This window comes from Poecilia reticulata, linkage group LG5, assembly GCF_000633615.1.
Source record: "Poecilia reticulata strain Guanapo linkage group LG5, Guppy_female_1.0+MT, whole genome shotgun sequence".
Classification (NCBI taxonomy): domain Eukaryota; kingdom Metazoa; phylum Chordata; class Actinopteri; order Cyprinodontiformes; family Poeciliidae; genus Poecilia; species Poecilia reticulata.
Genome location: NC_024335.1, coordinates 25,361,712 through 25,387,371, shown reverse-complemented (window position 1 = coordinate 25,387,371; position 25,660 = coordinate 25,361,712). Strand labels below are relative to the sequence as shown.

General features: G+C 39.5%; 2 protein-coding genes across 2 annotated transcripts; both read left to right on the top strand.

The window, feature by feature from the left end:
* The first annotated feature begins 78 nt into the window (after positions 1 to 78).
* cyp27b1 (cytochrome P450, family 27, subfamily B, polypeptide 1) lies at positions 79 to 12,694 on the top strand. The gene is made up of 9 exons (XM_008410015.2): positions 79 to 4,082; positions 6,345 to 6,535; positions 6,853 to 7,043; positions 7,211 to 7,411; positions 7,830 to 7,993; positions 8,078 to 8,244; positions 8,339 to 8,420; positions 9,732 to 9,929; positions 11,472 to 12,694. Exons 1-9 carry the CDS (start codon positions 3,855 to 3,857, stop codon positions 11,583 to 11,585), a joined length of 1,536 nt encoding a protein of 511 aa, XP_008408237.1. The 5' UTR covers positions 79 to 3,854; the 3' UTR covers positions 11,586 to 12,694.
* Positions 12,695 to 15,028: 2,334 nt separating this feature from the next.
* On the top strand, positions 15,029 to 25,187 carry mcrs1 (microspherule protein 1). The gene is made up of 14 exons (XM_008410012.2): positions 15,029 to 15,205; positions 16,777 to 16,942; positions 17,030 to 17,168; positions 17,269 to 17,433; positions 17,572 to 17,681; positions 17,771 to 17,879; positions 18,771 to 18,909; positions 19,198 to 19,273; positions 19,385 to 19,413; positions 19,997 to 20,089; positions 20,549 to 20,631; positions 20,707 to 20,794; positions 21,014 to 21,141; positions 24,894 to 25,187. The coding sequence occupies exons 2-14, from the start codon at positions 16,788 to 16,790 to the stop codon at positions 24,978 to 24,980; spliced, it is 1,401 nt and encodes a 466-aa protein (XP_008408234.1). The 5' UTR covers positions 15,029 to 15,205; positions 16,777 to 16,787; the 3' UTR covers positions 24,981 to 25,187.
* Positions 25,188 to 25,660: the final 473 nt, after the last annotated feature.

Genomic DNA, 25,660 nt, shown 5'->3' with positions numbered 1-25,660 from the left:
AAAATGATCTCAAATGATTTAAAACATGGAACCAAAACCAGAAAGAGGTAAAAAAAAAAAAAAAAAATGTAATAAAATCCAGAAAACGACTATTTTGAGTGGAAGTAAGTGGCAAAGACTCAGCTGGTGTCCAAAGGTTCAGAAAGTCTAAAGTTAGCTACAGTATGCCTGTGTGAGAAAAGGAAACCTGTTGAAGAGGTTGCATTTTACTAAACAACAGGTTTCCTGACCAATAGAAAACTGGTGCAACATTTTCATGAACTGGGAAAAAAAATACATTGACAGTTTGTCCAAAAGCCCTCAGACACCACAGCACACTGTGATGCATGGTGGATCAGACATCATGGTATTGGAATCCCTTTTATGCTAAGATGTTGGGCCTCTTTATTGCATGCAAGAGATCGTGGATCAGTTTAAATCCATCCAAACAGTCAAAGAGGTTGTGTTGAGTTTTATCGCAGAGGAAATGCCCTCGAAAGTTGTTTTTCCAACAAAATAACAACCCTTAACACACCAGTAAGCAAGTAATGGTTCCAGACCGACAAGATTAACTTTATAGGCAAGCCCAGACATTAATGCAACAGAGAAAATTTGCGGGGATGACATCAAACAGGCCGTTTCTCAGTCAAAACCAAGAAGATTAGAGGAAACGTGGAATCGGTTCCAATTGTTCTGGACTGGAAAACCTGCTCACAGGTACCAGAAGATAATTGACTACATGCACAGATGTGAAGAAAACAGAAACAGCGGTTATACAGCTAACTATCAGTTCAGTGATTCACAGGGCAGCGAAATCTTTCTGCATTTTTAGGTCATACTGTAAAACACTGAGTTTATCAGGAAATAAAGCAGACACTGCCAACGTTGCATTTCCTCACGTTCTGCAGAGCGACCGCAAATTTATAATGTTTCTAACAAAAGCTTTAAGCATGTTGAGCTAAATTTTTAAATCGTAGCCATAATTTAAACTAAACATCACAGTATGCATAAAACACCCCCCCCAAAAAAACGCGTTGACTCATTCAGTCATCCTGTCCATTCATGGTGGAGTCCAAACTTCACAGGACAAAGGTCCACATGAGCAGATTACAGTTACTGCAAGTCATTATTTAAGAAGAACTCCCCGATTTTTTAAAACGGCCTCTTCCACTGAGCCTTAAAGCTTTAAAATGTGCTTCTTTCTGCTTCATGCAGCTCATTTACATGTACATCCTTAACGACTGCAGCATATTTTGTCCGTCACTAGAGCTAAAGCCAAGCACTGGGAGGACAGGTAGCTCAGAGCAGGATTATTCTGTCATAAATTTTACATCTCAAAGTGATTCCACAAAAAAATAAAATAAAATAAAAAACATCAAAGCAGTGCAACAACATAAACCTCTTTTAGTAATATGGATTTATGGCACCAAACAGCAAGCTTATGATGGGATGCCAGCTGACACATCTCAGTGCTGCATTGGACTTAAGCCGAGGATCTCCAGCTGCTCTTGTGCTCACCCAGTCACCCATATACTAAGGATTATGTGCATCTGCTGGTAAATGTGCATAAGCAATCTTTTGAATGGTTTCTGTAAATGCGTCAGTCCTTCTTGGTGCTTCGAATAAAAAAAAAAAATTTATGTTCCTGGGCATCAGAATAGATTTCAGTAAATTTAATCTTAGCGTACTCTGTCTGTAATCAGATGTAATAGCAGTTAAATCTGTTAATTTAAAACAGGGATGTCCAAATGAGGAACAAAATGCAGCAAACGAGGCCCTGCTCTGAGTCTTTGGCATCCACAGTTACAGCCATGGTCCACAAATAGAGAGAACACGGAGCAGCAGTGGTCAGCCTACTAAAATTACTCCAAGAGCGCATCGATGATCTGCATTCATCTAGAAGATTTAAAAACAATCAGGACTACATCTGCAGATGTCACTTGCCTCAGTTAAGGTCAGAGTTCACGGCTCAACAACAAGTAAAGAGAGACTGGTCAAAAATGGCCTCCGTGGAAGAGTTTCTGTGGTTCCATTACAGTTTCAAAAGAGCTTTTAAACACATCGGCTTGAGAAATAATCAAAGTTATGTTGATCCCTGTTGAACCAAAACACCAAAGTCAGATTTTTAATGTTTGGCTCTTTTACCTAAACTCATTTGTTAAGAAGGAAAATGGATCAGTGATAAGTATGACTGGTGCATTAATGCAGATAGACCCATGATGCCCAGTCACCCAGTTCCAGCACGCCACTGAAACGCAGTCAGAGGGATTTTAGTTAATTACAGCGTAGAGCAAGTTAACATTTAGAGCACAGAACCTCAACGTTACAACGCACTGGATCTGTCTGTCGCCTGCACGACTGCAGAGATATCAGCAGAACAGAGATCGATCAAATGAAAAGCTTCAATGAGCAATAGATGTCCTGCAGTTCAAGTTCTAAAGACTATTATCCTATTTACTACTTGTTTCAGCCTTGACAATCACATTAGCATCCGGCACTGCTTGAGGGTCATCAGCTCAGATAACAGCCAGTGAACTGCATGCGGCCGGATGCTCTCACTGTTCGACTGGACGGAAATGACCCTGATGAAATAGAATTTGTTGGAAGTTTAGTTCGTGAAACTTGTTTTTAAATTCCCATTGCTTACTACTGCTCTCGCTTTCAAACTTCAGTTCTTCTACTTTACCAGAATCCTGCATTAAAAATTAATATCTTTTATTGTTATTTTACGTTATTGGATTCTAAGGTAGCTTAATAGTAAGGAAGTGCATCTCTAAGTATTTAATCTCCTGCCCACTTTCCTGCTGGATTTTGTGTTTACATACAAATTACAGTTGACTTCATCTTTCGGCATCCAGTCAGGCAGGTAACAGCTCGATCAGTAAACTGAGCAGAAACAAGCAAAATAAATAAATAAGTTAACATTTTTCAGATTTGGATGGGAATTAGTCACAAATTTTACCAGCTGGAGTCTAGCAGAAGTGAAGGGATGTGAGGAATTTGACTTCATCTCTCATATATGGACTGGTGCCAAGTTGCAGCCGTCATCCCATGCCGGGTGCAGATGTCGCCTCCACGCTCTCACGCTCTCATCAAGTTCTGCGTGACTTTATCTCTCGAATTTGACAGTCAGCACACTGCGTTTCTCTGAAACTGGGTGATCTAAGATTTCTGGTGAATCAAATGTCAGGGCAGATTCTGACTACAGGACCCCGGGGGCAGTTACTTCACCATCACCACACACTGTGTGCACTTTGGACGAATTCCAGTGCAAACGAATTCAGGTCAAGAATTTCTCCCTCACCAAGAAACTCTGTGCTTCGGCACCACAGCAGGTTGCAGGTAAGTTCATCAAGCTGCGGATGGTCAAGCCACCTATTTTATCTCTGTTGTTTTAGACGCTGGGGTTTGCAGAATGCATGTTTATCCAATTAACAGTTTGGAGAAAAATCCACCTGATTTCCACGTTAAGACAGTTTGCCCTAACAATGGCCTTGGAAGGAGGCTGGGTCTCCAGAAAAGTGTCAATTTTTAGGAATATTGGAGAACAAAGTGCCTCCCAAGGGTAGAGATAAGCCTGAGCGATTGCAGAAGTCATGCATTATTTATCCAGGTTATCCACGTGTGCCGTTTCTGGGCTGGTCTGACTTAAGCCCTCTGATTGGACACACCTCCTTCCCCCAGCAGCAGTCCCCATCCAGGCGGGGCGGGACCAGACCAGCCTTCGCACCCATGATTGGTCTATAATAAGAAAATTTACATCTTTTTCTGACTGGGTTCCAGAAGCACCTTGTGCGTTATAAATACAGCCTGCAGCCGGGAAAACAAAATGAGCATCGACACCCAAGGGGTCCGCGAACAGACACCAGCGCTCCATGATCTTTGTGAGGAGGATGGTGCAGCAAGCGCTTCGATTGTCCGTCCGCAACGCCTTCCCCCTGGTCAAGTGGATGGAGAGGTGGGCCGAGAGCGCAGCAGCGCCTCCGCTGGGGATCGCCCGGCAGGCGGTGAGGACCCTGGACGACATGCCCGGACCGACGGCCGCCAGCTTCGCCTGGGACCTGTTTGCCAGGGGGGGTCTGTCCCGGCTGCATGAGTTACAGGTAAGGAGGTGAGGCTGGAAGGGTTGGGCGCTCCGAGGGGGAACCCATCTTTAGCTCACTGATTCACTGATTATCCCTGCAGGGTTTTTTTTTTTTTTTTTTTTTTCTGGCAACACATTTTAGTCAGTGGCGGTGCTTGCTTTAATGGTGCCCTGGGCGAGTCCCTCATTCTGCGCCCCCAATCCTTCTCAACAGTCTATGGGTTTATATTCTGCATTTTAATGATTGGAATATTAGTTAGTTGTCTGGTAATTGTCATTTTATTCAGTCGAGAAGGTCAGAAACGGTGATGGAGACGAATCTCTATTGAAACAAAACGGCATTCTTTTCACATTCATTTTCAAATGAAAAGCCGTTAAATCCTGACATAAGACTATTAATGACTCTGCAGCTTGGCCGACTGCTTGCTATGTATGTATTTCTTGAATCTTAAAATGTGTTTTGAAGGATCTCTGTTCAGCATAGACCTGAGTGCTTCTCCAACACATCTGAATCAGATTAATGGCTGCTGCTGAGGGAGTTCAGCCATTTGATGCAGGTGTGTTGGAGCAGGGACGCATCTGGAAGCAGCTCTTTAAGGAGTGGACTTTGCATCCTCTGGTGTAGAGTAACTCAAATAGGGACTGACTAGTTTCAGTATTTTGGAGTTTGAACTTGAAATAATAAAATGCAATAAACCTTTCTTTACAAAAACGGCACAATTATCCTTTAAGACCAAATTGGAATCTGTGAAGCAGATTAGACATCCCAGTGCTTTTTGTTGTCCTGGTGCTACACTACAGGCTTCACCTGTGGATCTATAGATTTTCACATGAGGGTCAAAGAAGAGGCAAAGCATGTAGCTTTGCTCACCAATATCTAAATGGAGCAAATAGAATATCCACAAAAATGCTTTTAAGTTTTTTAATATATCATTTTCCAATAAATCAAAGACATTTTAGGCACATGACGAATTTCAGCCGTGGCTTTCTTTCTGTGCAGCTAAACAGTTTCATCCCACAAATATTCATCCATTCCTGTTGCTTTGGCACGCTGCTTCGCTATGCTAACGTTAGCTAGAGCTTAGATGAAAGCAGGTGATGTTATTATTATTAACATTTTTTTTTTTTTTTTTTTGGGGGGGGGGACTTCTCACAGTCCGTAGTACCCACAGGTAAAACAATAGTGATGTTAAGTGATGTTACACAAGAGAAATGGTTAAATGAAACTCTTCCTAAATGGTTCCAGGAATGTCACAAACTCTGTCAGACTGGATGGGCACACTTTGTCATTTTCTCTTTTTCTTACCGGACGTTTTATTGCATAGTTCATTTCGTTTTCCAAGCGTTACAAACAACTGCACTGTAAACAAAACTTCATCCTTTAAGAAGTCATTGTTTAATGGGTTTAGTGCTTGTGTTCCCCCATGACCTTACGGCAGTTTGACAAGCATCCATCTCAGCCATCAGTGAGGAAGGAATATACTGACTCTAAATGCTTCTTACAGGAAGTCAAGGCATTTTACAGCTCACATCTTTAAACTCAACTGGAAGTGGGCCAACAAATACAGGGATGAACTCAAGCTATCATTACTTCCTCCTGGTTAGACAGATGGTTCTTTCTTTCCACACAATATTTTTTTTATAACCTTGTTTTTATCCACTGACCAAAACTTTGTCTTCATAATTTTTGTCATGCTGCACGAGTTCTGATTTAGATTGCAGTCGGTTTTCATGACAAAGAAATAAAAGGTTGTTGACCAACTCAGTCTCCCAGGAGAATGTCCAGAAAAGGTGACCCGACTGACAGACATAACTATAGATAAATTGATTATATTGTTTATTCATAAAAATACCTTTGCATATTGGACTGTTTGTGCACGGGGGCTGAACAAACGTATAGAAGGTGCCACTGGCCCCTCTGATCCCCCTTTAGTCGCAACCCTGAATGCTTAAGAGCATTTTATTCAGAGCACAGAAATGTATTTTTTTTCCTGTAATGTCATAATATATTCAGTTTGTTTCCGTATTTGTGTGTGCGAGCTCAATATTTCAACCCCCATCTGTTCATTCAGAGTTATGCCTGAGACGCCTGAGACATTTTTAATGCAAACTATTTCGTTTTAGCCCAATTTTTTCCCCCACCAAAGCCCCTCAGGCATCCCATTTTCTGTTCTGCTTTAATCTAACAGAGACTGCAAATCAAAAGAGAGCGGATGAAGAGATGAAGCCAGTTATCTCGTAGCCTGCAGGGTTTTTCTAAGCCTCTCTGTCTCTTTCCCAGCTGGAAGGAGTGCAGCGCTACGGGCCTGTGTGGAAGGCGAGCTTCGGCCCCATCCTGACGGTTCACGTAGCAGATCCGGCCCTCATAGAGCAGGTCCTGAGGCAGGAGGGCCAGCACCCGATGCGATCGAACCTTTCATCCTGGAAGGACTACAGGAAGCTGAGAGGACACAACTTTGGACTTTTGACAGCGTAAGTGTTGCTGCCTCCATAAACACCAATGATTCCAGTTCAATGATTGGCTACAAGAAAAGAGCAGACAGTTAGGGGAAAAAATAAGCTGTTCAGACATAGGTGGTCTGTCTAAAACTGTTACATGGCTCAACAGTTGGTGATGTTAAATCTCAGCAATCATTAAAATCGGCTGTATTTGGGTCAGAAATGTGAAAATTATCCAAAGACAAAATGGATGGCACAATGGCTCCATGTTAATTGCCCATATGTTGGCCCAGATGTTGACTTTGATTTAGCCCATTTGTTATTGCCAACATCACTATTTATGCCCACAGCGAGGGAGAGGAGTGGCAGGAAGTGAGAAGTCTCTTGGGGAAACACATGCTGCGACCGAAGGCTGTGGAAGTTTACGACGACACCCTGAACAGCGTCGTCAGCGACCTAATTTCCAAACTTCGCTTTCGCCGGTCCTCCCAAGGCCTCGTTACTGACATCACCAGCGAGTTCTACCGCTTCGGCCTTGAGGGTAAGGCCCCGCGTCGTCCGAGAAGCAAACCAACCTGGATAACCAAAACGGCCTCTCGCTGTCTCGCACAGCATTAGAATTTTAATATTTCTTACAAGACCCAGAAAAAGTTATGGAATTAATTATTTTCTTCATCTCCTATTGTCTTCTTTTTTTTTTTTTCTCAGGTATCTCCTCTGTGCTGTTTGAGTCCAGAATCGGATGCCTGGACCCGGTCATTCCTGAGGATACGGAGCGCTTCATCGAGTCCATCAACACCATGTTTGTGATGACTCTCCTCACCATGGCCATGCCCAGCTGGCTGCACCAGCTGTACCCCAAACCCTGGAAAACTTTCTGCGACTGCTGGGACTACATGTTTGAATTTGGTAGGCGAAGCACACGGCACCTCAAACGTCAACAACGTATCTTAAATATTTCTTTAAAACGATCGGCACGCTAAGAGGCTTGAACTGATTCTTGAGGATATTTTAAAGAAGGATCTAGATGAGCTCCAGCTTGAAGGGAAACATGTAAACATAAGCAAATAAATATGTACAGCATGCTGTATGTGCTTTTCTCCCGAACTCCTATTGGTCACTCAAGACCAATAGGTATTGAGGCTGTAAAATAATCAGCCTTGGTCGAGAATCGACAGATTAAAGTCTTTAACCCTCACGCACTGCGAGCTCTTCTGCCCTGAATGTCAAGCGTGTTCTCAGGATAACTTCATATGACTTACCATCAAGACTTGAGTAGATCTGCAACATCCTTGCCTTATTGGCCTTTGATCTCCTTCTTTTACAGCCAAAGGTCACATCGACCAGCGCTTGATGGCCGAAGCCAGCAAGATCGCCAAGGGGGAGAAAGTTGAGGGCCGTCATCTCACCTACTTCCTCTCACAGACGGGGCTGCCGATGAAGACCATCTACAGCAATGTCACAGAGCTGCTTCTGGCTGGAGTCGACACAGTAAGACAGTTTGTTTTTTTTCTCCTGGCAGATTTTACTTGGCTTAGAGTCCAGAAGTAGCAGTCCTGTTGGTTTTCGCCTCAGATCTCCAGCACCATGTCCTGGACTCTGTACGAGCTCTCCCGTCACCCAGAGATCCAGGATGCACTCAGGGAGGAGGTGTTGACCGTACTGGAGGGTCGAAGGATACCGGACAACACAGACGTGGCCCGTATGCCCCTCATGAAGGCCACAGTCAAGGAAGCGCTCAGGTATAACTCGATTATACAGATTTATCTGCAGTTTACATGTTTCACTCTGTCTGACGTTTTTGTTTGTTTGTTTTTTGTTTTGTTTTTTCCCCAGGCTGTACCCAGTTATTCCTGCCAACGCGCGGGTCATTTCAGAGAAGGACATTGAGGTGGGAGGCTACCTCATTCCTAAAAACGTGAGTCAAAGTAACATGTGAAAAAACTTCTAGTTGTCAAACAAACTAGATCACCATCTAGATCAACTTTAGTTCACGAGGTCCAGAGTCCTGAAACTTTTTGACGCATTCCTGATCTAACACAACCAAATCATTTTGTTAAGCTTTACAAAATCTTGATAATAGACAGACTATTCAGTTGCGGTATGTTGAAGCAGACGCACATCTAAAACTCAACGATTGGGATATGAGACCCCTAGTCGAGATCAAAGGTGGACGGTCTCACTCTTTATGGACTAATGTCCTGCATGTCTTAGATGAAGCTTCGCCCCAAGTTTTTTGGGATCCATTCATTGAAATCAAGTGTGTTTATGCAGGATTATAAGACGTAAAACATGCAGCATAGGACTGTAATTGCTCATCCTGAGGTAGCTTCAGATTCTGTCCCACAACACAAATATTTTTGCAAAGCAGCAATTTTACAACCCATTTGGAAGTTTTTTACAGGAAAAACTTGCTTTGAGAGTGTAGATATTTTTTTAAGATGTACAGCTTTCACTGGAAATCCAGGGATTTTTGAAAAGTAATAACTAACGCTTTATTCCACTGTTGTAAAATTTTATGGTCAAGACAGTATTTCCACCACCAGTTGGACTCTCACTGAGCAGACGGGGTTAAGCCCAAATGCCCAATATGACATCATATTAGTCCAACAATAATCATAATGCATTACTATGCAGTGACTTTTTTCTGTCCTCCAATAAATGATTGACGCCAGCAGCTCCACCCTAGTCGTACAATTGTCCTATGGACCTGAAACTGAAGGAAGCCCAGAAATAGTGCGGTACGGGTTGATTGTATGGGCCGCTTTTACAGTGGAAACAGACAAAATAATACAGTGGAACTGCAGCGAGCCGGGCCGTTCTGCTCAGCAGAAACCCACTTTTCACATTCCCAATTTGGGTTTCTGTTCTAAAAAAACAATAACGGCATGAAAGCAGTTCTTATGGGACTTTTCCCTCATCTGTTTTGCTGCATCTGGACTCTGATTCTTTTGAACTTGTAAACTGAAGACGTTCATGTTGGGGATGAAAAGACTTACTTGTGCCAAACAAAAAACAGAGGCTACAGTTGTTTTGGGAGGCCATGTAGCCTAGCATTGCTTTAGTCATGCTCTGAATGATCTTCTTCTGAATCTTGATGTAATTTCTGTTAATATTAGCGGTTCATATACTGTATCCACATGCTGGCAGATGTATGTCGGGAAAAAATCAATTTGCAAAATCTAGAATGGTCTCTCTATGCATCTGACTAGAGCTTCTTCTCCTACAGACCTTGATCACTTTGTGCCAATTTGCCACATCCCGGGACCCGGCTGTGTTTCAGAATCCAGATGATTTCCAACCCCATCGCTGGTTTAACAAAGACGAGACTCATCACCCCTACGCCTCAGTTCCCTTTGGCGTGGGAAAACGCAGCTGCATAGGTCGCCGGATTGCGGAGCTGGAGCTCTACCTCGCTCTATCTCGGGTAAGTTAGCTTAACTTAATCCTTTGTTTTTCTGGCATTGAAAACAGGTGACTTGGTATGACTCTTTGACCTGCTGAAAAGTCTTCACTTGCAATGCATATCTTCACCAATCAGTTTTTGCTGTAGTTCAAGAATTGAGTTCTGTATCTTGTGAAGATGTTTAAGAAGAATCTAAGGGGAAATGTGCAGTATGGGGACTACAGCACCAGGCTGAAACTACGTGACATTAATGGATGAATTTCTAAATAACAGCAGGTTTAACTGAATGTAACAACTGTATAATATGATGTAATGGTTTGGTTTCACCCTTGACCTATTTTGTGGGAACAGATGAACTGTGCTAATATGCTGCATTAAAGTATATGAGCATCGTAACTCTGCTTTAATTGCTTTTAAAGCTGCTAACATAACATATTCAATGTTACAATTTTGTTTTGATAGATTTGAACTAAAATCTTATCAAACTTATCTACAGTTATATCTGAGAGAAAATAAATGTCCATCTGTCTCTTTAGCTGCCTAATAATGACACAATTGCTAATTCTAGCTGGTACTTTTCCCTTAAAGGCACCAGCTAAATGTTGGTGCCTCTAAGGAAAAGCTTTATTTGATTTTTTTTTGTTCATGCTAAAAACAGCTGTTCAGTCACTTGATCAGAAACTATTAAGTGATTTGGATGCCTTAAAGGTGCCTCACTTCATTTTGAAGTTGGATTTCCTTTCCTTTATTTTATTTAACCAGGTAAAACCCATTGATTTATGTTGTATTAAGACTTTAAAACCTTTTTTGCATTTTTAGCTAAGCTTATTTCTGCTCCAGAGAAAAGATTTTCTCTTGAAATGCTGAACTAGGTCAACTCTTACTTGAAGGACTTTGGGTCACTTGTATATCTAAGCAAACAAAAATGACATGTGGAGTACCTCAAGGCTCCATTCTTAGGCAACATTTAATTAGCACCTTCACACTCTCTCTTGCTCACATTATAACAATCTTTCTGACTATTTCCATGTGGGAGGACGGGCACCGTCACCCCATGGCCATAGTCCAGTACTATCATTGAGTCAGGTTTTCTGTCGTATCAGTGAGTGAGAGGCAGACAAAAAGGAAGTCAGGGATTTTGGTTCCAAAAGTGCAACAGATCGGGAATCGAGAACCAAATCAGGAAACCAGAAAAATGGTTCATATCACCTCAGTCCTTTATTCAATGTCGTGGCTCCAGAAACAGTTGGTGTTGCAATATTATTTTAGAGTTTTGTGTTGGTACCTTGTCAGGTATTTTCTACCCAGTTCATTTCTGAGATTTGTCTGTGACGACGTTAATGTTTCTAATGACGTTTACCAGCTGTTAACTAAACGTTTAGGCAAAACGAATAAGAGCACAAATTACAAGTAGAGGATTAAAGTAATTAAGCAAATCTCATTCCTTATAAATCAACTGGATTATGTGGCCGAGGGATTTCCCATAACGGCCCAGGACTTACTTACTTATTTGCTTATTTGTATTAATTTTGAGTTGCTGTGTTGTGTCCCTGCTCTCGTCAGATCCTGATGGAGTTTGAGGTGAAGCCAGATCCTGGGGGTAATTCTGTGAAGCCGATGACTCGGACGCTCCTCGTTCCTGAAAATGCCATCAACCTGCAGTTTGTTGAACGATGAACTCCTCTTGTGATCCCGATGGGTGAACGTGAGCTGTCCCCCGCTGCCGCCCAGGCTGCCCTTTACTCGGGCCGTGTGAGGTGGGGAGAACAGGCAGGGCAGCGTTATCGCATCCACCACGGGGCTGCTCAGGCACAGCGGGTCATGTCAAAGCGGGTCTTCGACCTTTGACACAGTTAGGAGAAAAGCCCACCTAATCTGCAGCCCGGCGCGTGCTGGCCGGCACATAACGAGGGAGAGGGCTTAACGGCACAATTAATGCTGAGAAAGATGTGACGGAGAAAACATGAGTTACCTGCCTGCACTGTTTCTAGAGAAAAACCTTGAGAACTTTATGTTGGACTCATTAGATCAGTTCAAGTTACGAATGAATGCGAGCTGTGCTCGAATTAAGTGGATTTGTTTTGTTTTTTTTCTTGAATCTTGTAAAACTTCTGAATTAGAAATCTTGCACTATTAAGCACATTTACTGTGTCCTGAATATGTGAACATTTTGTGTTGAAACTTTGGAGCTGATTGTAGTGCAGTAAGAAAGTTGTGCAGGTGTAATGATTAATATAGTGGGACCAGTACGTTTTGTCAGGGAAAATGTTTTAAAAGGCAGCTATTGACAGCATACCTGTGTGATGTCACCAAATTCACAGATGTAATGTCCTGAAACGGGAAGTGCAGTGCGTCAGGTCATCTAGATGTCCAAGTTACTGATGTGGCATTATTCTGCAAAATCTTATGGATTTCACTATTGTATTTATTCCAGTGTGACAATATGAAGCTGCTACTGTAAATGTCAATAAATGCGTATCGATAATTGACACTTAAGTCAATTAAAAATGTCCTGTCCATGATTTATTTATTTCTGTATCTTTACGTCCATTCATTTATGTCTGCTAAAGGGGGTAAAAGTTGCGGATTGACTTGAAACGCTCCCAAAGCATCACAATCTCAATGGTGAAATGAATAACTTGCAAAAATATCCGTTTGAATCTCACACATTTCAATAGATATTACATGGATTTCTAGGAAGGTCAAGTTGGTGCTTATATGTGAAGTTGAAGTAAAAATGTTGTATGGTTTTCGATATGTTTTTGCAAATAAAAGTATGAGAAATGTGGCAAGCATCTTTATTGAGGCCGCTGGAGTCAAACCTCTGCAGATCCATCCTGTGCTGCATTTCATCTGGAAGTCTCTGGGTGTTTCTCTTTCAGCTTTCACCTTCTACAGAATCAGAAGTTGACCTTTTAGCACATTTGTAAATTTTTACACATTCTTCTTCGCAAATTAGTTCAAACAGATTGGATGGAGAGCATCTCTGAACATCATCTTTTAAATCTTTCCACAGATTGTAGATCCTTGGATATATATTTGTACTTTGACTATGCCATTCTAATGGATACATTTGCTTTGATTGTAACCATTGTGTCTCTGGTTGTTTTTCAAGAAAGCCAGAAAGTTACATTTTGGTCTCATCTCACCAGATCACTTTCTCACATTTTTGCAGAGGACATTTAATGGAGATCTTCATGTCATTTTTCTCTAAGCGCAACCCTTAGAGAGACCCTGTCATATTCTTCCACCTGATCTGCAGATCTATGCAGCTCCTCCAGAGATACCATGGGCTGCTATTCGTTGGACGGTCACGTCCTGGTAGTTTGCAGTTTTACATTTGAAAAACGGATTAAGATGAGTTCTATGGGATGAAATCTTGTGGAGAACCTCAGTTTTCACTTTACTCATGAACTTGCTGTGATCATTTTTTCATTACATCTTGTTCAATTATGTTTTTGAACCAACCTGACAACAGCAGGATTTATACCGACATTAAATTACACATAGAGGGAATCCGTTTACCAATTCGGTGACTTGTAAAAGCAATTTCTCACTCCGGATTTTAGTTTTGGGGACCAGTGAACAGGGACTGAAAATGGATTCCTGCCACTTTCATATTTTACTTTTTAAAATGTCCTGAAGTTCAGTGGTACCTCGATGGGGATCAGTTGGGATGTTATAGCGCTCCCTGGATCAGACACCAAAAACACCCCACAAAAAAAAAAATTATTTCAAAATTAGGAAATGATTGTTGATCTAGATCTAATTTCACATCACAGTGGATGGCAGAGCTGGTTTACTTAGTCATTAGTCAATTCTGCAATAAAATGTTTGAGGCTCCACTGAGAAGTCTCAAACAATTATCAAAAAACAGACTATGCTAATATCACATGACTATGTAGTCAGCAAGGAGAACTAGGAGGCAGAGCTTCACCAAGTTAAGGAGAGCTTATGCATCATGCAGCATTACAGAGATGCATTTCTAGAGTTATATAAGTTGATATCTGTGCCTTTGACATTTCCTGTTCATCAGTGCACTGTGAACACAGTTTATGTTGTTTGTTTGATTGGAAAAAATACTACGGCACCAGCGCTGCCTGTTCAACCGCTGACCAGGAAAACATCTTGAGGATCTCGATCAAGACAGAGACCTTCCCTTTCATCTGCAACAACAGGTACATGTTCCTGTGGCCATGACATCTGAGAGGTAAAAATGCCCCATCCTCTGGCTGTCACTGAGTGTTGATGCTGAAGACCAAGTTTGTTTCTAAATTAACACTTTTGTGTGTTTGATGGTCTTCTGAACTTGCAACAAACGCATGAATAGGATGCCACAGACATCAACACAAAATATTTATTTTAATCTTCTTTCATATGGCTTATGGCCCTATTTCGAAACGAAAAACTTGGGATTTTGTTTTTTAAAAACTTAAAACGTGTTTGAGCCAAGTCTAGACAAAACGTTTTACATGTTTTATTCGAATCTGAAGGTGTCATGTAAAAACCAAGTGACATATGCATACTTTAATAATACAAGCCAATACAATGTACTTCCTTCCATTGATGCAGTAAAACAGTACAAAAATGGCTATGACGATATCTTTCTCAGACTTGAAAATCTTCTATTTTTCTTTCTATTATTCTTTAATTCCCTGAAGTTCCATCCATCCATCCATTTTCTTGCACCCTTTTTCCCTCAGTGGGGTCGGGAGGGGTTCCCTGAAGTTCTAATTATTAAAATTTTTCATGTATGCTTTTCATAAAGAATATATATTTGTGTACTTTAATTCTACTACTACTCTAATTTGTTTTTTGAGATGGAGAAGTACAAAAATTTGATTCTTTACTTAAAAATAAAAATGATGTAACAGAGTAAAAACACTGGAAAATATCTTGGGGAATAAAATAAAGAGGCTTACGAACCATTTGGAAACAATATTTTGCCAACTTGCAACAAATATAACTTTCATGTTTATATATATACATTTATTTTTATGATTTTACAACGAATTACGCAAACATTTATTGTGTGTATGGTGTGAACAGAAAGTGCGTTTTAAGGCAGCTCGGGTCTGTTTCGGTCCGGTCCGCAAGGTGGCGGTAGTAGTTTTAAGGCTGTTTGCCAAACCATTTCCCCAAATCGAAAACCAGGAAGAAAACATGAATGTAGCCGAGCGGCTAATGCTAACTAGTTGGACGTTAAATGTTTCAAGGTAGTTCTGTTAAAGAGGATTAATTAAGAATAAATTGAACTTGGGATTTGTAAGGGACTGACACCGAGCTACATATAAAAGGTGAGTGATAAGATAGCAGAGCTAGCCTTCCTAGCTTGGAAAGAAGCGCTCGTTACCGCAGGATGACTGTGTTAGCTTAGCTAACATGATCCGTTAAAAAGAACCACTCTGGTGTTTTTGTTATGTAGCCAAACAGACTGTTGTTAAATGTTGTCCTCGGTTAACATTCTGCTTTTTTTATGTTATTGTGTAACTTTATGCCACATTTTTAAAAAAACTGAAAAAGGCCTCAAACTAGCATCGCATGTAAACAAAGGAAGTACAAAGCTACAAACATCTCATCAATTAATTATTATGAAAGAAAAGTTATTAACTGTAAGTCCACATAAGACACCTTCAACTAATATGCAATTTCTACTCTTGTACTTTCTCTAGTTTTCAGTACTTAGTTTGTCCAAAAATGAACATTTATCTGCAAAATATGAATTTGCAGTGTAAAAAAGTGTAAACAGCGGTACTCCTTTATATAATTTCAAGTTATATAAAATATATTCTTATCCTACCTGTGTTTGTAATATTACTTCACCGTGTAGTATAAGTTGAAAGTCGGGGCTTTAGAGCGAGAAGGAAATCTTTATCCTTTTTACACAGGTAAATAATCACTTTGACCAAAACTGAATCAGAATCGAGTAATGATTTTATACCGAAAGTCTATTGGACTGAGAACATCAGCATAGGAATTACCCCGTAATCATACGACAGTACAGTGGATGTTTTTTTGTTGTTTTTCTTGTTTAATGACCCTTTTCGGTCATTAAGCTACAAATGTGTGCTAAATATAGAAATTACTCAACTTGCCTTGATACGTTCAATATAGTATCTTATTCTCCGGTTACAAAAGTTGACGAAAACCAATATAAAATCGACATTGTGATTATTTCTTTCCATAAAACAGCAGTACCAAAAAAAAACTAAATGAATAAATCAACCAAACAGGTTCAACTGGTTTTGCAGAAGTAGGTTAATTTTATTTAATAGGAGCGAGGGCAAAAAATGTCCTTCTGATAAAATAACCATAAGTGGTTTATTTTACATTTAAAAAGAAAATTTAAAAAATCAGCCTATAAGTCTAAAAAAATCACATTATTAAAAAATTGTCTAAAAATGTAAAATCTAACTAAAAATCTTTGTTTTAAAATCTACAACCCCAATTCGGAAGAAGTTTGGGCATTGTGGAAAATGTCAATTAAAAAAGAATGTTGTGATATTTAAATATTGTAAACCCATATTTTATTCATAATGAGACATTGTGAATAAAAGCTAGACAATTTACTACCATTGCAAAAAATAATATAATTTTCTATTTGATGACAGCAACATGTTGAGACGGGGACAACAAAATACTGCAAAATCAATGGATATGAATAAGAATAAAATGCCGGGCAGAAAAATAACATCTTTAAGAGGATAAATCACCAAGATATAAAAATGAGCAAAGATTTCATTCTGAAAACGGTAAAAAGTATAAAAAATGCTCAGCACAAAATTGGGGAAACCCTGAATATCCCCTCATCTACAGTACAATGTATTTAGCGAAATGCTGCAGCAGATTTCCAATATGCTTCCTTCAGTGAATGAAGAGATGCAGGCCGGTGACCCAGGGGTCGGCGCATCAGTGGGGGTGTCTGGTGTTCAGAGCCGGTCAGAGGATGAAGAGTTGCTTGGTGTGAAAGATGTGAAAAGGACGGCAACACAAGCATTTGGAGTCGGCGTTCCCAAGAGGAGAAGTTCGTCCAGGTACTGTTACGTTACACAGAAATGATGCCATCGTGCTGCATTTAAAAAGAATGTTTCTATTTCTTATTCATGTTTCTGCAACCAAAGGTCAATAAAAAGAAAGAAGTTTGACGATGAGCTGGTGGAGAGCAGCCTGGTGAAGTCGTCCAGTCGAGTCAAAGGGCCTCCTGTCATGGAGCCTATTCGCTGTTTGGGCAGTGAACCTTCGCCTATAGAAAAGAAAAAGGTACAAAATTTTAGATTGTCAAGAAATGGAGAAATACGAAATAGTTTTATATACTGATGTATTTTTCTTTTTCTTTTCTTTTTTTTCTTTTTTTTTTAAGGTGACAAAATCAGGAACTGCGCTCACACCGCCTCTCGCCATGATGCTAAACCCTTCACCTCTGCCCAAAAGAGTGAAGAAAACCAAGCAGCCTTTACATATGACTAAAGATCTGGGTCGCTGGAAACCCACAGACGACCTTCTGCTAATAAATGCTGTGCTACAGGTGAGCACAAAAAACTTTGTTCAGAACCAATAATCTCTCCTGTATGATCGTTTTTTTAAAAATTATTTTCTGTTATGATGCGACACTGGTGAGTGAAACTCTTCATCATTATGTCTGCGTGTCGTCCCTTGTGTCCAGACTAGTGACCTAACTTCAGTTCATCTGGGAGTGAAGTTCAGCTGCCGCTTCACCTTGAGGGAAATTAAAGAGAGGTGGTACGCTTTGCTGTACGACCCCGTCATCTCCAAGTAGGAGCTTCGTCTGGTTCTGTGGTTTTTATCCTTTCTCCCTCATGGATTTTTCTAAGCACGTTGCCTTTTTTGCGTCTCTCCATCAGGTTGGCATGGCAGGCCATGCGGCAGCTTCACCCAGAGGCAATCGCAGCAATCCAAAGCAAAGCTCTGTTCAGTCAGGGGGAGCAGGCGCTGCTGGCCAAGATTGGCTCTGTAAGTAACAAATTACTTGTTTTGTGACCGCTCAGTTTTTATTTTGGGTTGTCTGAAACTTAAGGAATATGAAATATATTTGAAGTTTCATGGTAGATTTCTGATTTTGCAAAGCTCAGACCTGCTGAGCCGGATTATAGTCGATTCTTATTTCTCTGTAAAAACTATTAATAACTAAAGATTTTATTTTTCTACTTTCAGGATGAGTTCAAAATGCGATGGCTTTAATAAAACGTTTAGTAAAAGTGAAACAATTTCTGTCTCTGCATCAGTGAAAAACAAAATGGCAGTAAACCCATTAGAATTATGGGACAGATGGATCTATAAATACAACTAAAACCATTACTCTATATCAAATTTACTGCTTTAATTAAAAGACAGGTTTGTTTTATAAACCTCAAAATGTAAAAGTCACAAGATATTCTATTATCCTCTATAAGTTGACCTCAAATTAAACAGCAGTTTCCAGTTGTCTGTATAAAAGTAAAGAAAACTGTTTTACAGTTTGAATCATTTATTAATTCACTGCAGTTACAAACACTAAAAGCAGTGTGTATTTTCTACAGAATATTGAGCCTTTACCTCTTTAAAAGGCTGCCAACATTTCCTAATCCTTTGGCATTATCTCTTGTTAATTTAGTGAATTTCTTGCTAATTAAACACAAACATTTTTTAGTAGAAATGTTCTCGTATGTTGGAAGTTTCAAGGTAACATCTGTATGATTGTTCAACTTGCAAAATCGTACCGTATTCGTCAGATTATGGATCCTGCAGGCTGCAACCAATCAATCTTTCACAGATTAGAACCTCTGATCGTTTGTTTACCTGCAGAAACAAAGACTTCTGATTTTAGATTTATGTTTTATTCACACGCCGCTTCTTTCTAAACAGACCAGTCAGCCTAAAATAGACGTTTTCCAGGAGCTTCTGAGCAAACACCCGGGCATCTTTCACCCATCACGCACCCCCAAGAGCCTGATGGTTCACTGGCAGCTGCTGAAGCAGTACTACCTGCTAGACGACCAGAGCGGTGAGTTTGGTCAGCCGATCATTTGAATCAAAAAAGGTCAAATTCTGGTGCAGTTTTTGTTGATTCAGCTCAACTCATGCAGCGATGCTTCGCTGTCCAAACTGAGCCAGATGTAGAAAAGTTGTGACATTAACCAAATAAGGAAAAATGCAAACTGTTGTCTTCGCTAATATTATTTTAATGGACAGCCTGATGTCTTAAAACATAATAAATATAAGAGAATTACTATCAGAACCTGTTGATTTCAGTGAAACACTCGAGCTAAATCGTCTGATTTTTGTTCTGCAGTTCAGCCCCTTCCTAAAGGTGACCAAGTCCTCAACTTCTCTGATGCAGAGCAGATGGTTGATGATGTGAAATTAAAGTGAGTGTGTTTTTAAATGCAGGAATTAAAATGACTTTTTCATATGTAATATACGTCCTCGGGTGCTGCTTTACTTCTGCTACTGAAAGCTGCTGTTTTTCTTCCATGCAGGGACAGCAGAGACGAGGTGCTGGAACACGGTAAGACATCAAATTGTTCAGTTCATTGTAGCTGGAGAGATAAAATATTGTTTTTTGTCAGAGGTTCTCTTGTCTAACGTTACATCAGTCCAAGCCATTTCTTCACTTTTTGATAAGGAAGTAAATATTTGCTCCTCTCTGCTGACAGCAGCTATTGACGGATACTTTGTGTTCCTCGCTTTGTTTTGACACTTTTCAGAAATGTTTAGCTTTGGTACATTTAGTCTCTTATAATTAACTTCTGTATATTTTGATGTTGCTCTGATTCGTGCTTGGATGCTCAGTTCCTGAGTTTTATTTAAACATTTTCCAAGTCTGGGAAAATACAGGTAGAAAATATGAAAATATTTATATTTCTAGAGAATATCCTTGATTCCAGTGTTGTCTGTCCTTCATTCTAGTTTGTTTTTGCACATTGCATGTTTAAAGCACCACCTACTGTCAAAATAGTTGTTATAAATTTAAAGTGAACTCTAGTATTTTATGTATCGAACAGAAAGCAAATGACTGAGATGTTTGGGAAGCTGCATATAGTTGAGATGTTTCTCTTTGTGAAATTGTTTCCGTTGTCGTTTCCCTTCAGAGCTGATGATTTCAGACCGTCACCAGAAACGGGAGATCAGACAGCTGGAGCAGGAGTTGCCTCGGTGGCAGGTTCTGGTGGACAGCATCACAGGTGGGTGACTTTTGGTGAGATTTTCTATTGAAACAAAAATACAACATAATGATGGAGTGAAAGGAAGACGATGCACCAAGTGAGGCCAGCATCAGCTGACGTTTTGATTACGTATCATTTGAGCGACCAGCCAGAAACAAGACTCAGAAATCATCAAAATAGAAAATTAAATAAAATATAGTTTTGAATTTGATTAAAAATGCTCATCAAACTTTTTAGACTTTTGTTTGTTAAATTTTTAAAGCCATGTATCATTTTTCCTCCTCTTAACCACCAGACTTTATGTTGGTCTATCGCATAAAATCCCAATAAAATACGTTGAACATTTCGGTTGTAAAGTTACAGAATTACATGGTCAAAGGTTTTAGGTTGCCTTTACAATGAAGAAGAAAGATGTAAATGCTAAATTGCTTTGATTAATTTAAACACGCAGAACTCGTTTTTGTCCTTCACCTCCAGGGATGAGCATGCCCGACTTCGACAATCAGACACTGGCAGCGTTACGAGGACGAATGGTGCGATACCTCATGAGGTCAAGAGAGGTGGGAAGACGTTTCTGAAACCAGTTGTTGTTATAAGTTCTTATGCTGTGAGACTTAAGAACTGTGTTCGTTCAGATTACACTGGGCAGAGCGACAAAGGACAAGCAAATAGACGTCGATCTGTCACTAGAGGGACCTGCTTGGAAAATATCCAGAAAGCAAGGTGAGTCATTTCTACTTGTTGTTATGCCAGAAACAATTAAAATGTTATGATGGTTGCTAGAAACAACAGACAATAAAAAAAAGTTGAAAGATCAGTGGTCATTTGCACATCTAAATATGAGCATCATTTGTTTAATTGAACGCAAGTGATGTGAAAATACCACTTTTTCTCTTAAAGGTCGTGGTGACAGAGCTAACAGCCACTTGTTTGTCTTGGCAGGAATAATTAAACTGAAGAATAATGGAGACTTCTTCATAGCTAACGAGGGCAGGCGACCCATCTACATCGACGGCAGACCGGTGCTGTCGGGCAACAAGTGGAAGCTAAACAACAACTCAGTGGTGGAGGTGAGGAGAGAGCCGTAACCCGCTTCCTGCAGGTTTAATGCTGCTAGATGAGTATAAAGTCTTCCACAATCATAGAGATTCACAGAAAATCAACAGAGAGCTGTACTTTTTCATGCTAATGCATAACTGAGTTTTCTAGCAGATTTTCCTCAAAAACATTGAGTTTAAATGATTTCTCACTCCCACCTGCAGGTGGCAGTATTTCCTACTTCTTCTACACTTCTGCCTCAGCCTTACTTGATGTGATGTGATAGTCTGTGATCAATATGACAAATAAAAATTAGCATTTTCTATTATTTATAAGTGCAAATTACACAAAATTCCTTGCAAATATTTAAAAATAAAATTCAATTCACATTGCAAAAACAATCGCAAAATCCTGGATGGACTGATAAATCCTTCAGTTACATAATACATACCATATTATAGACCATGGATTAATTATATATGTATGTATATATTTAATAAATCCATGTTGTCCTGTTTCAATGGGACATAACAACTTAAAACAGAGGTCCAGTTTGTTTTAGCCACTCTTCAAAATGAAAAAGACAAGAGAACATGTCATTCAAGTAAGACTGTTGACATTTTACAGTAGAGAACTGGATGCTTACATGGTGTGTATACACGGCTTAAAGAACTCCAGCCGGGGGCCGGATTTCCGGCTTTTGACCAAACGGTCCACCTCAACCAATCTTCACGGTCCGCCTCAACTAAACTGTAGTCTCCGGGCTTAAAGAGCTCCGTCTGGGGGCCAGACTTCCGGATTTTCAAGCAAAGCAAGCTTTGGACCAAACGGCCCGCCTCAACTAAACTGTAGATAATGGACAAAGATGTCTGCCAATCAGAATTCTAGCTCCCGTGTTCTTGACCAATGGCTGTAAAACGGTTTGTAGAAAAGAAGCGCATGCGTTCGGTTCGGCGGTTAAATCAAATGCGATATGAAAGAAGATGGAGTTTGTCTGACCCGGTAAAGAAACACATTTACTTGAGAAAGGAATTAAAAACAAGTGGCGCTGGGCATGGCTAGAGGAAAGGGGACAAGAAGGAAAGTTGGCGGAAATTTTTACAAAAGGGGGGCGCTGGGATTCCTTTGTGGGGCGTTTGGTCGAAAGTAAACTTTACACCTAAATGCACAACAATACCAGTTTAGACTTTGAACAACTTCCTAAAACTGTATTGTGTAACATTAAACCATGCCTGGCTGCAACTGTATCGATGGCAGCTCTTCTTCTATTCAGTGTTTGTAGCTTTTGGCGCAGCTCCGTTTTCCTGCTACTCTTAGCTTCACCACATCAGTTCAGCGTTACACCGGTTGATGACGTTGCTGTGATTTACTTTGTCTGGTATTTCTGTACATATGTTTTGGCAGTTCTGTGATCATATCAAAGCAGCGACTTATATTAAAAAGTGTTTTATTTCCGTTTGAAGGCTGCCCGCTTCCATGAAAGGACAACAGAAAATCGCTCTTATAAACATGTAATTACTAAAATCACGACTTTGTATCCCTCTGAAAAATGAACCCATATAAATAAAGAAATCCCTCCATGGGTGATAYCACGATAGAGAGCGTTCATTTTATAGCGTTAACACCRSAGCTGTAAGTGGTCCGGTATGAAACGGGTTTGATGGAACAACGGTACCACAGCACTTTTAAATTTCAATAATCAGAATGCAGAAATTGTTTTCGTTGTTATAAAAGGTTTGTCAGTCTGCCTTTTCCCCATTGATACGTTTCACGACGGCCCTGCACCTTAAAGGCTTTAAAAAAAAGAGACGCGCACATTGCGCAAAACTCTGAAACAGGAGAAGCGGGATATAAAATGGTGCGACGAACTAAATGTGAATTATGACATAAAAACAGAGAATCCGACGCTGAACAGTGAAAAATCAACACATAATGTGAAACGCATGACGATTAGACGGCGCAGCAGGTGATGAGTGAAAATTACTGGTGGTCAATAAACGATCAAATAAATCTAGCAACAGGAAGGAAACTAAAGTGAACATAGCGATAAACCAGGAGAGGATAATACTAATCAAAGGAAACTAAATGGAAATGAATGAAGAATATAATGCAAGAATAAACTAAGAAACTAAAGTAAATGCAGAGGAATAAACTGGTATGGCAAGACCTTTCGAGCAATACTTAATACAGAGGACTGTATGGCAAGAATAAACAGACACTATTTCCAGATCAAAGGTAAAATAATATTGTTGAAATGTCATGGGTTTGTTGAGATCACATCTAGTACTGAAAATAAATATATCTTACAGACCATAACAGTAAATTACTGATCATTTATTTATATTTTTAATTAGATTTGATATATTGATTTCTTCAATATTATTGTTCATGTCAGTGTTAATGTCATGAGGCTGACGACTCCATGACACTTTCAATTTGACTCATTAGGATTTGATTAAGAACCAGATTTGTTCTTTGTAATTTCTGTCCAGTAAAACTATTAATCTATAAATCAATAGACAGGTCTATATATAGATATAATCCATGTTGCTGTCTCATATTTATATGGCATTAAAAGGACCTGGAACTTTTGTTTTTCCACTGAAAGCTCTGGTTTGCACAATAAATGCCATSTGGGTGAAATTTTATGGWTGATACTCTGATGTCCCATTCTCCTGAAGGCAGCACAGAGCTGCACCACCAGAAACCGACAGAAACACTGAAGAGAAGAAGATCTATGATTAATGTAGTTACAGTTCTATCCATGTTTTAATGCTCGCTTTGCAAATAGAACAGAGTTTAAACTGGCATGTTGAACATCTTTTATCTGGTCATTTTGTGGAATATTTAACAACTAGAAAATGACAAAGAATAAAAATATTTTTCCACTCTGATTGGCTGCTGTTAGACCTACAAATTTTAAGTTGAGCGTTCATTAAATTTTTTGTAGACACCTGTGAAAATAATTTCTATTCACATGGTTTTTTTGTTCTCTGGGAAATGATCTTGATAAATACAGAAACAAGCATAAAAATCAAAACATCTACAATAGTGATAGTAATATTAATAATAAAATAATAGTCAGTGCAAAGTAGCCTGCAAATTCTTTGGTGGGGGGCGGTGAGGGACCTGGATAAGGGATAATGGGGGTGCTGGCCCGAAAAAGGTTGAGAAACACTGATTTAGTTGGTAATGTTGCATGTTCTAAATTACATTGATTGAAAGGACTCTTATTTAATGTTGAGGGATTTTTGCCTGTAAGGCAAACCTTTAGGGCACAGACATTTTACATTTTGTTTTGAGTTGATATGTACTGAAGTCTTATTTAAGTTTGAGTGTTTAGCTTGTTAATTGTATTGTTAGAAGCAATTGTTTGCACTATTCAAAGACACTTTTTATTAAACTGTGGCAATAGCAACGGTATAGTTAATTTCTATCATAACTATAAGTTTCAGGATCAGGATTTTTTTTTTAATTTAAGCCCTGGTATATATACAGAGTAGAGAAATAATCTATTTAAAACAATTAATTGTCATAAACACCCAGGTTTATTTTGCTACCACAGGCAGTGAAAATGTTCGCTGAAGAAGTTGATCTCCAAACCTCACATTCATAATCACATTCAGATTTATGAATATGAAATGCGACTGTAGTAAAATGTGACTTTATTTTACGGTTGTTGTTTTTTTTAAAGGTGAGTAATAAACATGAAGGGAACTGAACTGCCACGTCATGTTTAATTAAAGCTGAATGAGAAACATCTCTAATGATTTTGTTTCTTCAGATCGCAGGCCTTCGCTTCGTCTTCCTAATAAACCTGGAGCTCATCTCACTGATAAAAGCTGAAGCTGCTAAGATGACACAGCAGTGAAAGGCCAAGAAGAAAAGGACCCTCAGTGCGACTCTTTAACAGACTAAATCCTGGAGCAACATGTTTAATGTGCTGTGTGGATGTTTTATTTTGTAATGCTGACACTCACGGTTCAGTCCTGCTGTGTCCAGTTTTTCAGAGCGTTGTATTTAAATTCTCACACCAAGCTTTTTTTAAAAATAATAAACTTGTTTACCGTATGGACAATTTTGTATTTTTAGTGCTTTTCAGAGTCAAATCTGCATCTGAGAGAATAATTTCTTCTTCGTGTTTGCTCAGTTTACCTCCTATCACAGATTAGTGGTAAGAATTTCATCGTCTAAATCATTGACTGCTCTTTAAGTTGTTCATACAATATAAAAAGAAAATAGAAATAATCAGGACTCCAAAATTATACAAAGGCCTTAATAAGAGCAAAAATAAAACCTGTTCCAGCTACAAGCCATCGTTAGTCAAAAAGAACAAGAAAAGGTTATTTTTTTTTCTTAAATAAAACTTGAGGTATACATGTTGGTGGACTGAACATGATTTTGAGTTTTCTACAACCAGAGGGTCCGTTTCTCCATAGACTAGATGAATACATGAATCGTATGTAAACAAACAAAAAAAATTAAAATAAGGAGACAGATTGTGTTTAAGAATATGTCACCTGGTGAGCAGGCTACTTTTCTTTTTATTAT

Coding starts and splice junctions, on each gene's coding strand:
- mcrs1 (XM_008410012.2), top strand. CDS start 16,788: ATGCAGGCCGGTGACCCAGGGGTCGGCGCATCAGTGGGGGTGTCTGGT. Junction 17,434..17,571: donor TAATAAATGCTGTGCTACAG/GTGAGCACAAAA, acceptor CCTTGTGTCCAG/ACTAGTGACCTAACTTCAGT. Junction 17,880..18,770: donor TGCTGGCCAAGATTGGCTCT/GTAAGTAACAAA, acceptor CTTTCTAAACAG/ACCAGTCAGCCTAAAATAGA.
- cyp27b1 (XM_008410015.2), top strand. CDS start 3,855: ATGATCTTTGTGAGGAGGATGGTGCAGCAAGCGCTTCGATTGTCCGTC. Junction 6,536..6,852: donor AACTTTGGACTTTTGACAGC/GTAAGTGTTGCT, acceptor TTATGCCCACAG/CGAGGGAGAGGAGTGGCAGG. Junction 8,245..8,338: donor ACAGTCAAGGAAGCGCTCAG/GTATAACTCGAT, acceptor TTTTTTCCCCAG/GCTGTACCCAGTTATTCCTG.